The sequence below is a fragment of the Salvelinus namaycush genome, chromosome 32 (assembly GCF_016432855.1).
Source record: "Salvelinus namaycush isolate Seneca chromosome 32, SaNama_1.0, whole genome shotgun sequence".
In the NCBI taxonomy this organism is placed as follows: Eukaryota; Metazoa; Chordata; class Actinopteri; order Salmoniformes; family Salmonidae; genus Salvelinus; species Salvelinus namaycush.
This window is the reverse complement of record NC_052338.1, coordinates 26,296,623-26,309,101: the sequence shown is the minus strand read 5'-3', so window position 1 is coordinate 26,309,101 and position 12,479 is coordinate 26,296,623. Positions and strand designations below refer to the sequence as shown.

The following is a 12,479-nucleotide window of genomic DNA, read 5'->3' as shown; positions in this document are numbered from 1 at the left end:
TGTAGTATTCTACAGTATACCACAAAATGTTATAGTAAGTACTACACATGATCGAGGGTTTCTACAGTTTGAAGTATGGTTTTCTATAGTATAATGCAGTTTACTACAGAATACTATTCTATTGTAAACTGTAGTCTTTTTTTTATATGTGGGCACACACACACACACACACACACACACACACACACACACACAGGGTCAGGTGAGCCCAGCTTCAAACACACACACACCCATACACGGAGCGGCTCAAATATAGAACATGCCCATAAAAAGCCACGGAGCACAACCCCGGGCCAGTGCGGTAGAGAGAAAAAACAGGTTTTACCAGCAGCTCTGGGGTCCCTATGGGAGAGCTGTACAGGGTCACAATCACTTTTCCACCAGAGGCAATGATTTAGGTTTATATAAAACTATGTACATGTGAAAATGTGTCCATACAGTATCTGTATGGTTTTTTAGTAGATTTCTCTGGGGGTATATTGATTGACAACAATATATTTTTGGGCGGGCTAAATCAATGCCTCTCCAATTTGAGGATTGTCCGTTCTGCCAATGCCATTGTGGATCGTCACCCAAATTCTCAGAAAACAGCTATAAGAGTCTCTCTACAGCAGGGATTCCCAATCTCGATCCTGGGGACCCGTTTTTTCTTTCTTCCCCAATCACTACTACACAGCTGATTCAAATAATCATCAAGCTTTATAGTTCTAGGCCCAAAAAACTAAACGTGCACCCCTTGGGGTCCCCAGGACCAAGTTTGAGAAACACTGCACTACAGGATCTCTACAGTCTCTCTACAGGCTATAGGCTCTCTACAGGCTACAGGCTCTCTACAGGCTACAGGCTCTCTACAGTCTCTCTACAGGCTACAGGCTCTCTACAGGCTACAGGCCCTCTACTGGCTCTCTACAGTCCCTCTTAAGTCTCCCTTAACTGGCTACAGGCTCTCTACAGTCTCTCTACAGGCTACAGGCTCTCTACAGGCTACAGGCTCTCTACAGGCTATAGGCTCTTTACAGTCTCCATACAGGCTACTGGCTCTCTACAGTCTCTTTTAACAGGCTACAGGCTCTCTTAACAGGCTCTCTACAGGCTACAGGCTCTCTACAGTCTCTCTACAGGCTCTCTTAACAGGCTCTCTTAACAGGCTCTCTTAACAGGCTCTCTACAGTCTCTCTACAGTCTCCATACAGTCTACAGGCGCGCTACAGTCTCCATACAGGCTCTCTACAGGCTATCTATAGGCTCTTTACAGTCTCCATACAGGCTACAGGCTCGCTGCAGTCTCCATACAGGCTACAGGCCCTCTACTGGCTTTCTACAGTCTCTCTTAACAGGCTACAGGCTCTCTTAACAGTTTCTCTACAGGCTACAGGCTCTCTACAGGCTACAGGCTCTCTACAGGCTACAGGCTCTCTACAGGCTACAGGCTCTCTACAGGCTACAGGCTCTCTACAGGCTACAGGCTCTCTACAGGCTACAGGCTCTCTACAGGCTATCTACAGGCTACAGGCTCTCTACAGGTTCTCTACAGGCTGCCGACTCTCTACAGGCTACAGGCTCTCTACAGGCTCTCTACAGTCTCTCTACGGGCTCTCTACGGGCTCTCTATAGGCTATAGGCTCTTTACAGTCTCCATACAGGCTCTCTACAGTCTCCATACAGGCTACAAGCTCGCTGCAGTCTCCATACAGGCTACAGGCCCTCTACTGGCTCTCTACAGTCTCTCTTAACAGGCTACAGGCTCTCTTAACAGCTTCTCTACAGGCTCTCTACAGGTTCTCTACAGGCTGCCGACTCTCTACAGGCTACAGGCTCTCTACAGGCTCTCTACAGTCTCTCTACAGGCTACAGGCTCTCTACAGTCTCTCTACAGGCTACAGGCTCTCTACAGTCTCTCTACAGGCTACAGGCTCTCTACAGTCTCTCTACAGGCTACAGGCTCTCTACAGTCTCTCTACAGGCTACAGGCTCTCTACAGGCTCTCTATAGGCTATAGGCTCTTTACAGTCTCCATACAGGCTCTCTACAGTCTCCATACAGGCTACAGGCTCGCTGCAGTCTCCATACAGGCTCTCTACTGGCTCTCTACAGTCTCTCTTAACAGGCTACAGGCTCTCTACAGGCTACAGACTCTCTACAGACTCTCTACAGGCTCCACACTCTCTACAGTCTCTACAGGCTACAGGCTCTCTACTGGCTCTCTACAGTCTCTACAGGCTACAGACTCTCTACAGGCTACAGGCTCTCTACAGGCTACTGGCTCTCTACTGGCTCTCTACTGGCTCTCTACTGGCTCTCTACAGGCTCTCTACTGGCTCTCTACTGGCTCTCTACTGGCTCCCTACTGGCTCTCTACTGGCTCTTAACTATCTGAAGTAAAGATACAGGAAGTTCTCCTCACTAGTTCACGTCCACATTGATTTCCTGTTTTTTTGTAATGATATTTACACACTACGAGGTCGAAATAACACTCTGAAATTGTGAAAATTATGCTAATGCACTTTTAGTGTAAGAAGTGGTGGGATGGAGTTTTTGGCCCACATCATGACATCACGATCTGATTATTCTGACCAATCATCTTTTATCTGCATATGTATCCTCCTACTATGAAGTGGTAAGCGGGGTAGGCTCTAGTTAGTATAGACGAGCCTATCCGCCAATCAGGGCTGTGTATGTATATATATAAAAATGTGTATCAACACACCCATACGATCAGACTGAGCATTTCAATGGCAAAGACAGCTAAGGGAAATAAATGATTTAAAAAACATTCAGCTTTTTAAAATTAAATAAACACAGTGATTTATTAGACATACAGTGATGATTGAATCATTTAGAAGACTGCATGGGGTCTTTAAGCAAACAGTCCATGCAGCCACCACCCACCACCGTCCTCGCCTCTCCATCTCCCGCCTCTCCATCTCCTCCCTCTCCTCGCCTCGCCTCTCCATCTCCATCTCCTCCCTCTCCATCTCCTCCCTCTCCTCTCTTATTCCCTTCCTCTCTGTCCCCTCCCTCCGCTTAAACCCTTCCTCCTTGTTTGTGTATCAGACAATTGGTGAATTCTTTCTCACTGCCTCTTGACCAATGACATGCGAGATAGGAGTTAATCACTTCCTGTTCAGCTTAGGGCTCTGCCCCCCACCCCCCTCCTCCTGGTCCAATACAAACAAACAGCCAATGCGATGATATCACGTTAACCCCCCCTTCCTCTCCATACTCCCTCCCTTTCCCCCTCAATTCCCCATATGTGAATGTGTTGTATTAGTGTTCTTTTTGAAAGGGGGTTAATCCCTATGAACAGAGCTCCGGGGCACCGCATGGCTGCCCACTGGCCCAGCAGCACTGGGAAACACAGAGAGGCCTGGAAAAGGCTGCTGCTGGAACACTGAAATGAGCGATACTGAAATGGGCGATACTGGGACACTGTAATGGGCAACACTGGCTACATTACAGTAGATAACAGTAGATACGTGCACATTGGATAACTGTGTTGAAGTGCAGTGCAGTTGGCCAATAGTCCTGATCCATACACATTTGTTTACTTGCTTTGGGTATCTGCATTCAGGACAGTTCTCCAAGCCATTACACATATCATCCTTACCTGAGCAGGCTCCTGGTGTGTGGTGGCCATTTTGAGGAAGCTTCTCTGAAGCTGCAGAGCGTTGTTCACCATCTCCGCCTGTCGATCACAGAGGAAAAAGGTTCAAATGTCAAATCTGAGGTTATTATAAGCCACACTCTGCACTGCATCATGCTGGTAACAATGCATTAGTCAGGTCCCACGAGGCATGTCCCATGTTTGGGAAAACCTCCAGAGGAACTTTGGAACTTTTGCCATAAAAGGAGCTTTCCTAACTTAAAAAAACACCTCTAACCCACACACCCCCTCCTCCTCATTTCACTGTGATGGGAGAAGGAGATTAAGTGAATGTTGTTTTACGAAAGAAAAGACACATGAAGGCATATCCTCCCCCCATCCCCCAGTCCCATTTCACCACATATTAAGGTTATTTCTCTGTCATTCTGCTTTTCCACATATTAAAGTCCTCACTTATTTAATTCCCATTTGAAATCATGTCTCCCTTGAGAAAGGGATTTCTGCAATTGGACTTGCTGCCAGTGCCTGGTATGAATCAAGGTTAAACTGTTGGCTTTATTTTGGGAGTCGGAAGAGAAATCATCAAAGTGGTTGCCAACATGATTACAGCCACAAACTACACCTCATCTCCCTTTGGAAAACGGCCTGACATCTTGGTGGAAAAGGTGCTTGTGTCGCATTTTAAATATTGGAATGTAGGGTTAAAGTTCAAACACACTCCCGCCATTGGCTTTGTAGGGGACAGGAAACAAACTGTAATTTAAATCACTCCTACTCCTCCCATCTATCTAGAGTGGTTTTCCCTGGCCAAGCCCTGGACCCCACACAGTCAGAGATTCCCAGAGCCAACTCTATGAGAGATAAAACAAGGAATCTACCATGTCTCTGTCCCAAATGGAACCCAATTCCTTACAGGCTGCCATATTGGATGCATATCTCCATATAATACTAGTCCCATTGACAGAAAGCAGACAGGGGAGTGAAGTGGTCACTAAGTGCTCCTCTCAACATCCCTCCAGCCCTACTGTCACTGGTAGAGAAAATCTCACTGTGTTAAAGATTCATCTTAAATGTCATTGCGATTTGGCTTGGTGACAACAGTTGCATATACAGTATCATTAAATCAAGTTACACCAAGTTTATCTCAATGGAAGTAGGGAAAACAGAGTAGTATAGCAGGACAGAGTAGTATAGCAGGACAGAGTAGTATAGCAGAACAGAGTAGTATAGCAGAACAGAGTAGTATAGCAGAACAGAGTAGTATAGCAGAACAGAGCAGTATAGCAGAACAGAGCAGTATAGCAGAACAGAGTAGTATAGCAGAACAGAGTAGTATAGCAGGACAGAGCAGTATAGCAGAATAGAGTAGTATAGCAGGACAGAGTAGTATAGCAGGACAGAGCAGTATAGCAGAACAGAGCAGTATAGCAGAACAGAGTAGTATAGCAGAACAGAGCAGTATAACAGAACAGAGCAGTATAGCAGAACAGAGCAGTATAGCAGAACAGAGCAGTATAGCAGAACAGAGTAGTATAGCAGGACAGAGCAGTATAACAGAACAGAGCAGTATAGCAGAACAGAGCAGTATAGCAGGACAGAGTAGTATAGCAGGACAGAGCAGTATAGCAGGACAGAGCAGTATAGCAGGACAGAGCAGTATAGCAGGACAGAGCAGTATAGCAGAACAGAGCAGTATAGCAGGACAGAGCAGTATAGCAGGACAGAGCAGTAAAGCAGGACAGAGCAGTATAGCAGGACAGAGCAGTATAGCAGAACAGAGCAGTATAGCAGGACAGAGCAGTATAGCAGGACAGAGCAGTATAGCAGGACAGAGCAGTATAGCAGAACAGAGCAGTATAGCAGGACAGAGCAGTATAGCAGAACAGAGCAGTATAGCAGAACAGAGCAGTATAGCAGGACAGAGCAGTATAGCAGGACAGAGCAGTATAGCAGGACAGAGCAGTATAGCAGAACAGAGCAGTATAGCAGGACAGAGCAGTATAGCAGAACAGAGCAGTATAGCAGAACAGAGCAGTATAGCAGAACAGAGCAGTATAGCAGAACAGAGCAGTATAGCAGGACAGAGCAGTATAGCAGGGTAGAGTAGTATAGCAGAACAGAGTAGTATAGCAGAACAGAGTAGTATAGCAGGACAGAGTAGTATAACAGGACAGAGTAGTATAGCAGGACAGAGTAGTATAGCAGGACAGAGTAGTATAGCAGAATAGAGTAGTATAGCAGGACAGAGTAGTATAGCAGGACAGAGCAGTATAGCAGGACAGAGCAGTATAGCAGGACAGAGTAGTATAGCAGGACAGAGTAGTATAGCAGAACAGAGTAGTATAGCAGAACAGAGCAGTATAGCAGTACAGAGTAGTATAGCAGGACAGAGCAGTACAGCAGGACAGAGCAGTATATCAGGACAGAGTAGTATAGCAGGACAGAGCAGTATAGCAGGACATAGCAGTATAGCAGAACAGAGCAGTATAGCAGAACAGAGCAGTATAGCAGAACAGAGCAGTATAGCAGAACAGAGCAGTATAGCAGGACAGAGCAGTATAGCAGGACAGAGCAGTATAGCAGAACAGAGCAGTATAGCAGAACAGAGCAGTATAGCAGGACAGAGCAGTATAGCAGAACAGAGCAGTATAGCAGGACAGAGCAGTATAGCAGGACAGAGCAGTATAGCAGAACAGAGCAGTATAGCAGGACAGAGCAGTATAGCAGAACAGAGCAGTATAGCAGAACAGAGCAGTATAGCAGAACAGAGCAGTATAGCAGAACAGAGCAGTATAGCAGAACAGAGCAGTATAGCAGGACAGAGCAGTATAGCAGGACAGAGCAGTATAGCAGGACAGAGCAGTATAGCAGAACAGAGCAGTATAGCAGAACAGAGCAGTATAGCAGAACAGAGCAGTATAGCAGAACAGAGCAGTATAGCAGGACAGAGTAGTATAGCAGGGCAGAGTAGTATAGCAGGACAGAGCAGTATAGCAGAACAGAGCAGTATAGCAGAACAGAGTAGTATAGCAGAACAGAGTAGTATAGCAGGACAGAGTAGTATAGCAGGACAGAGTAGTATAGCAGGACAGAGTAGTATAGCAGGACAGCACAGTATAGCAGGACAGAGCAGTATAGCAGGACAGAGTAGTATAGCAGAACAGAGCAGTATAGCAGGACAGCGCAGTATAGCAGGACAGAGCAGTATAGCAGGACAGAGTAGTATAGCAGGACAGAGTAGTATAGCAGGACAGAGTAGTATAGCAGGACAGAGTAGTATAACAGGACAGAGTAGTATAGCAGGACAGAGTAGTATAGCAGGACAGAGTAGTATAGCAGGACAGAGTAGTATAGCAGGACAGAGTAGTATAGCAGGACAGAGTAGTATAGCAGGACAGAGTAGTATAGCAGGACAGAGTAGTATAGCAGAACAGAGTAGTATAGCAGGACAGAGTAGTATAGCAGGACAGAGTAGTATAGCAGAATAGAGTAGTATAGCAGGACAGAGTAGTATAGCAGGACAGAGTAGTATAGCAGAACAGAGTAGTATAGCAGGACAGAGTAGTATAGCAGAACAGAGTAGTATAGCAGAACAGAGTAGTATAGCAGGACAGAGCAGTATAGCAGGACAGAGCAGTATAACAGGACAGAGTAGTATAGCAGGACAGAGTAGTATAACAGGACAGAGTAGTATAGCAGGACAGAGCAGTATAGCAGAACAGAGCAGTATAGCAGAACAGAGCAGTATAGCAGAACAGAGCAGTATAGCAGGACAGAGCAGTATAGCAGGACAGAGTAGTATAGCAGGACAGAGTAGTATAGCAGGACAGCACAGTATAGCAGGACAGAGCAGTATAGCAGGACAGAGTAGTATAGCAGAACAGAGCAGTATAGCAGGACAGCGCAGTATAGCAGGACAGAGCAGTATAGCAGAACAGAGTAGTATAGCAGGACAGAGTAGTATAGCAGGACAGAGTAGTATAGCAGGACAGAGTAGTATAACAGGACAGAGTAGTATAGCAGGACAGAGTAGTATAGCAGGACAGAGTAGTATAGCAGAACAGAGTAGTATAGCAGGACAGAGTAGTATAACAGGACAGAGTAGTATAGCAGGACAGAGTAGTATAGCAGAACAGAGCAGTATAGCAGAACAGAGCAGTATAGCAGGACAGAGTAGTATAGCAGAACAGAGTAGTATAGCAGAACAGAGTAGTATAGCAGAACAGAGTAGTATAGCAGGACAGAGTAGTATAGCAGAACAGAGTAGTATAGCAGGACAGAGCAGTATAGCAGAACAGAGTAGTATAGCAGAACAGAGTAGTATAGCAGGACAGAGCAGTATAGCAGAACAGAGTAGTATAGCAGGACAGAGTAGTATAGCAGGACAGAGTAGTATAGCAGGACAGAGTAGTATAACAGGACAGAGTAGTATAGCAGAACAGAGCAGTATAGCAGAACAGAGCAGTATAGCAGAACAGAGCAGTATAGCAGAACAGAGCAGTATAGCAGAACAGAGCAGTATAGCAGAACAGAGCAGTATAGCAGAACAGAGCAGTATAGCAGGACAGAGCAGTATAGCAGGACAGAGCAGTATAGCAGGACAGAGCAGTATAGCAGGACAGAGCAGTATAGCAGGACAGAGCAGTATAGCAGAACAGAGCAGTATAGCAGAACAGAGCAGTATAGCAGGACAGAGCAGTATAGCAGAACAGAGCAGTATAGCAGAACAGAGCAGTATAGCAGGACAGAGCAGTATAGCAGGACAGAGCAGTATAGCAGGACAGAGCAGTATAGCAGGACAGAGTAGTATAGCAGGACAGAGTAGTATAGCAGAACAGAGTAGTATAGCAGGACAGAGCAGTATAGCAGAACAGAGTAGTATAGCAGAACAGAGCAGTATAGCAGAACAGAGTAGTATAGCAGAACAGAGTAGTATAACAGGACAGAGTAGGCAACTGTCTTATTTTCATCATCCATATTATCTTTTTGTGTGTTCTTATCTGCTGCTCTGGTACAAACATCACTTTGAGTTTCTGTCAGTTAAGGCGCCTGCTTCGTTTCATTTTCTGTAGACTAACAGTTTAAGATAAAGACAAAGACCAAATATAATGGCAGTGTGTTAACCAAGACAGCTGGTGTGTGTGTGTGTGTGTGTGTGTGTGTGTGTGTGTGTGTGTGTGTGTGTGTGTGTGTGTGTGTGTGTGTGTGTGTGTAAGTGAGAACATTTGAGGGATTTGGGGATTGAGGAGGAGACTTTGTGATCTTAATGGCACAGAGCCATTTCCCATTTGCGGCCTTGGCAAGATGCCACTCAAACACGCAAGGATAGTCAGTCATATGCAATCACACACACACATTCCTGCCACTCACATGCTTCTCCACATCCTCTCCTATGGCACGGCTATTCTTCAAGTACTCTGACAACGGCCCCATCAGCAGCAGGTCAAAGGCCTCCATACACTGGGACTGACCTGGAGAGACAGGAGGAAGAAGGAGAAAACAATGCCCACAGAGGAGAGGTCAGGCGTTTTTCTACTACAGTATCTTTTCAGAGTTTTACATAGAATATGACATGTTTATAAACGTTCATTGGATAAAGTAGTGTTCCCAGTTGAACCTAGAACCTCACTACCCAATGCTATACACTGCTGTCACGGTCTGGACCACTACGTTTCTACTACTCACCTCTGTTGATCCCGTTACATTCCCCGTTGGCCATGCCATTGGACACCTGCATGTTGACGGACACCTGCTCCACACGAATCACGGCCTGCTCCAGCCGCTGCACTAGCGTTTCCATGGCGACAGTCCTGGAACGAAGCAGATAAAGTCAGTGTACTGATATCCATCACTGGGGCTGTAACCAGGGTTGGTCATGTTCCCCATGACGTCTCTCTTTTGATTTCAAGAGAAATGCAATACAACCCATTACTTTTCTTTTGTGTCTAGATTTATAGGGGTTGGCTAATTTGTAGGGTCAGAGGGACATTTGAAATGCTATAGGACACTTATGACACTGCAGACACCTAAAAACCCAAAACACGATAGGATTCGTAGGGCCCTGGTGAAAAGTAGTGCACTATAAAGGGAATAGGGTGCAATTTAGAACGCAGGCAGAGTTTTTCTGGACCTCTAGCCATCTGGTCCTTTGCCACAACTTCCGCTACACAATCATTCATATCACATCATGTACACCATACCATAGGTCAGGGATCATCAACTATATTCAGCCGCGGGCCGATTTGTTCTTGAGCGGATCGTCGGGGTTCTGGAACATAATTACAAATAATTTGTGGACTGCAAATTGATCGCAAGAACCCCAAACAGATATGTTTGACTAAAACAATCATTTCAAACCTTGCTTACATTTGTATACGATCACATCGTGTCTCTCAATGCATGGGAATACTTGGGAACAGACTTCTTAAATTCCAATCACTTGGAGCTGATTTCCTGGTGTGTTTTTTTTTTACAAACCAATTGAGATGGTTTGGGATGAGTTGAACCGCAGAGTGAAAGAAAAGCAGCCAACAAGTGCTCAGCATATGTGGGAACTTCTTCAAGACTGTTGGAAAAGCATTCCAGGTGAAGCTGGTTGAGAGAATGCCAAGAGTGTGCAAAGCTGTCATCAAGGCAAAGGGTGGCTACATTGAAGAATCTCAAATATAACATATATTTTGATTTGTTTAACACTTTTTTGGTTACTACATGATTTCATATGTGTTAATGTCTTTACTATTATTCTACAATGTTGAAAATAGTAAAAATAAAGAAAAACCCTTGAATGGGTAGGTGTGTCCAACTTTTGACTGGTACTGTATATATATATATATATATATATATATACACACATTAAGTAGTGCGCTGGACCATTACTACTCCTGTATGAGCACACTGAAATAGCCATCTGCAGAGCGGGGAGAAAAATTCAGCACCACCACCCCTAAACATCTTCCCGTGACCATGAGGAGAGAAGGAAAGAAGGGGGCATTTCATGCATACAGAAACAGGGCATTGCTTTCAGTCATCGTCCATGAAAAACTTGCTGATCTATTGGTAGCCCTGTATACTTTAGTAGCAATATTTCTTTTTTACCAGAGTTCTATGGTCAAAAGTTGTGCACTATAGCGGAGTCCAGGGATAGGGTGCCATTTGGGACTCAGCCATATAAGTTCTCTTTTCTTAGTTGAGGAAAAACAGCATCTATCTGGTCACCTGATCCGGTTGTTATCAGTGGAGACTGACCTCATAGGCCAGGCCATTCGCCTGATTGTATTTCTTCCTCCAGCGTTAGCAAACCAATCCCCATTCAGGGATCAGCTCCAGTGATGTCACCGTCACACAGACTGGATTATGAGCCCTCCCTAACACACACACACACACACACACACACACACACACACACAGACACGCACACACACGGGTGCTGAGGGGAGGACGGCTCATAATAATGGCTGGAATGGAGTGGTATCAAACGCACTGAAACCATGTGTTTGATGTATCTGATACCATTCCACTAATTCCGCTCCAGCCATTACCACGAGCCCGTCCTCCCCAATTAAGGGGCCACCAACCTCCTGTGGTACACACACACGGATACAGAGACAAACACACACACTTCTCATAATCCAGTCTTATTATGATGGCGCCGGAGGTGATGGCTGCCGTTTTACGGGCTCCTTACCAATTGTGCTATTGTATGTGTTTTTTCGTGTTATTTATTTTGTACATAATGTTTCTGCCACCGTCTCTTATGACCGAAAAGAGATTCTGGATATCAGGACAGCGATTACTCACGTTGTACTGGACGAAGATTTTGTCTTTAACGAGTCGGACGCAAAGGATTTACTTCAGACACCCAACAAGGCCCAAATCCCCATCATTCACGTGAAGAAGAGACAGAGATATTGGGGACGTAGGTCGGAGTGCCTTGTAAGTAATCCCCCTCTACCGTCAATTCTATTAGCCAACGTACAATCATTGGATAACAAAATGAATGAACTCAAATCAAGACTATCCTACCAACGGGACATTAACAACTGTAATATCTTATGTTTCACAGAGTCGTGGCTGAACGACAACATGGATAACATACAGCTGGCTGGGTTTTCGGTCTATCTGCAAGATAGAATACCTGCCTCCGGTAAAACAAGGGGTGGTTGTCTGTGTCTATTTGTAAATAACAGCTGGTGCACAAAATCTAATATTAAGGAAGTCTCTAGGTTTTGCTCGCCTGAGGTAAAGTATCTCATGATAAGCTGTAGACCACACTATTAAACAAGAGAGTTTTCATCTATATTTTTTTGTAGCTGACTATTTATCAGCAAAGACTGAGGCTGGCACCAAGACGGCACTCAACGAGCTGTATAAGGCCATAATCAAACAAGAAAATCCTCATCCTGAGGCGGCGCTCCTCGTGGCCGGGGACTTTAATGCAGGGAAACTTAAATCCGTTTTACCTCATTTCTACCAGCATGTTAAATGTGCAACCAGAGGAAAAAACAAACAAACTCTACACCACTTTTACTACACACACAGAGATGCGTACAAAGCTCTCCCTCACCCTCCATTTGGCAAATCTGACTATAACTATATCCTCCTGATTCCTGCTTTCAAGCAAAAACTAAAGCAGGAAGTACCAGTGACTCGCTCAATAAGTAAGCGGTCATATGACGCAGATGCTAAGCTACAGGACTGTTTTGCTAGCACAGACTGGAATATGTTCCGGGATTCTTCCGACGGCATTGAGGAGTACATCACATCAGTCACTGGCTTCATCAATAAGTGCATTGATGACTTCGTCCCCACAGTGACCGTACGTACATACGCCAACCAGAAGCCATGGTTTACAGGCAACATCCGCACTGAGCTAAAG

At 45.2% G+C, this 12,479-nt stretch overlaps 1 protein-coding gene across 1 annotated transcript in view; it reads right to left on the bottom strand.

The window, feature by feature from the left end:
• cap2 (cyclase associated actin cytoskeleton regulatory protein 2) overlaps positions 1-12,479 on the bottom strand; it is a 30,360-nt gene that overhangs the window by 11,461 nt on the left and 6,420 nt on the right. The window contains exons 2-4 of the mRNA XM_038972417.1: positions 9,290-9,414; positions 8,975-9,075; positions 3,608-3,685 (exon numbers count right to left, since the gene is read on the bottom strand). Coding sequence (XP_038828345.1) covers positions 3,608-3,685; positions 8,975-9,075; positions 9,290-9,404 — 294 coding nt within the window. The 5' untranslated portion in view covers positions 9,405-9,414. The remainder of the gene's footprint in view (positions 1-3,607; positions 3,686-8,974; positions 9,076-9,289; positions 9,415-12,479) is intronic.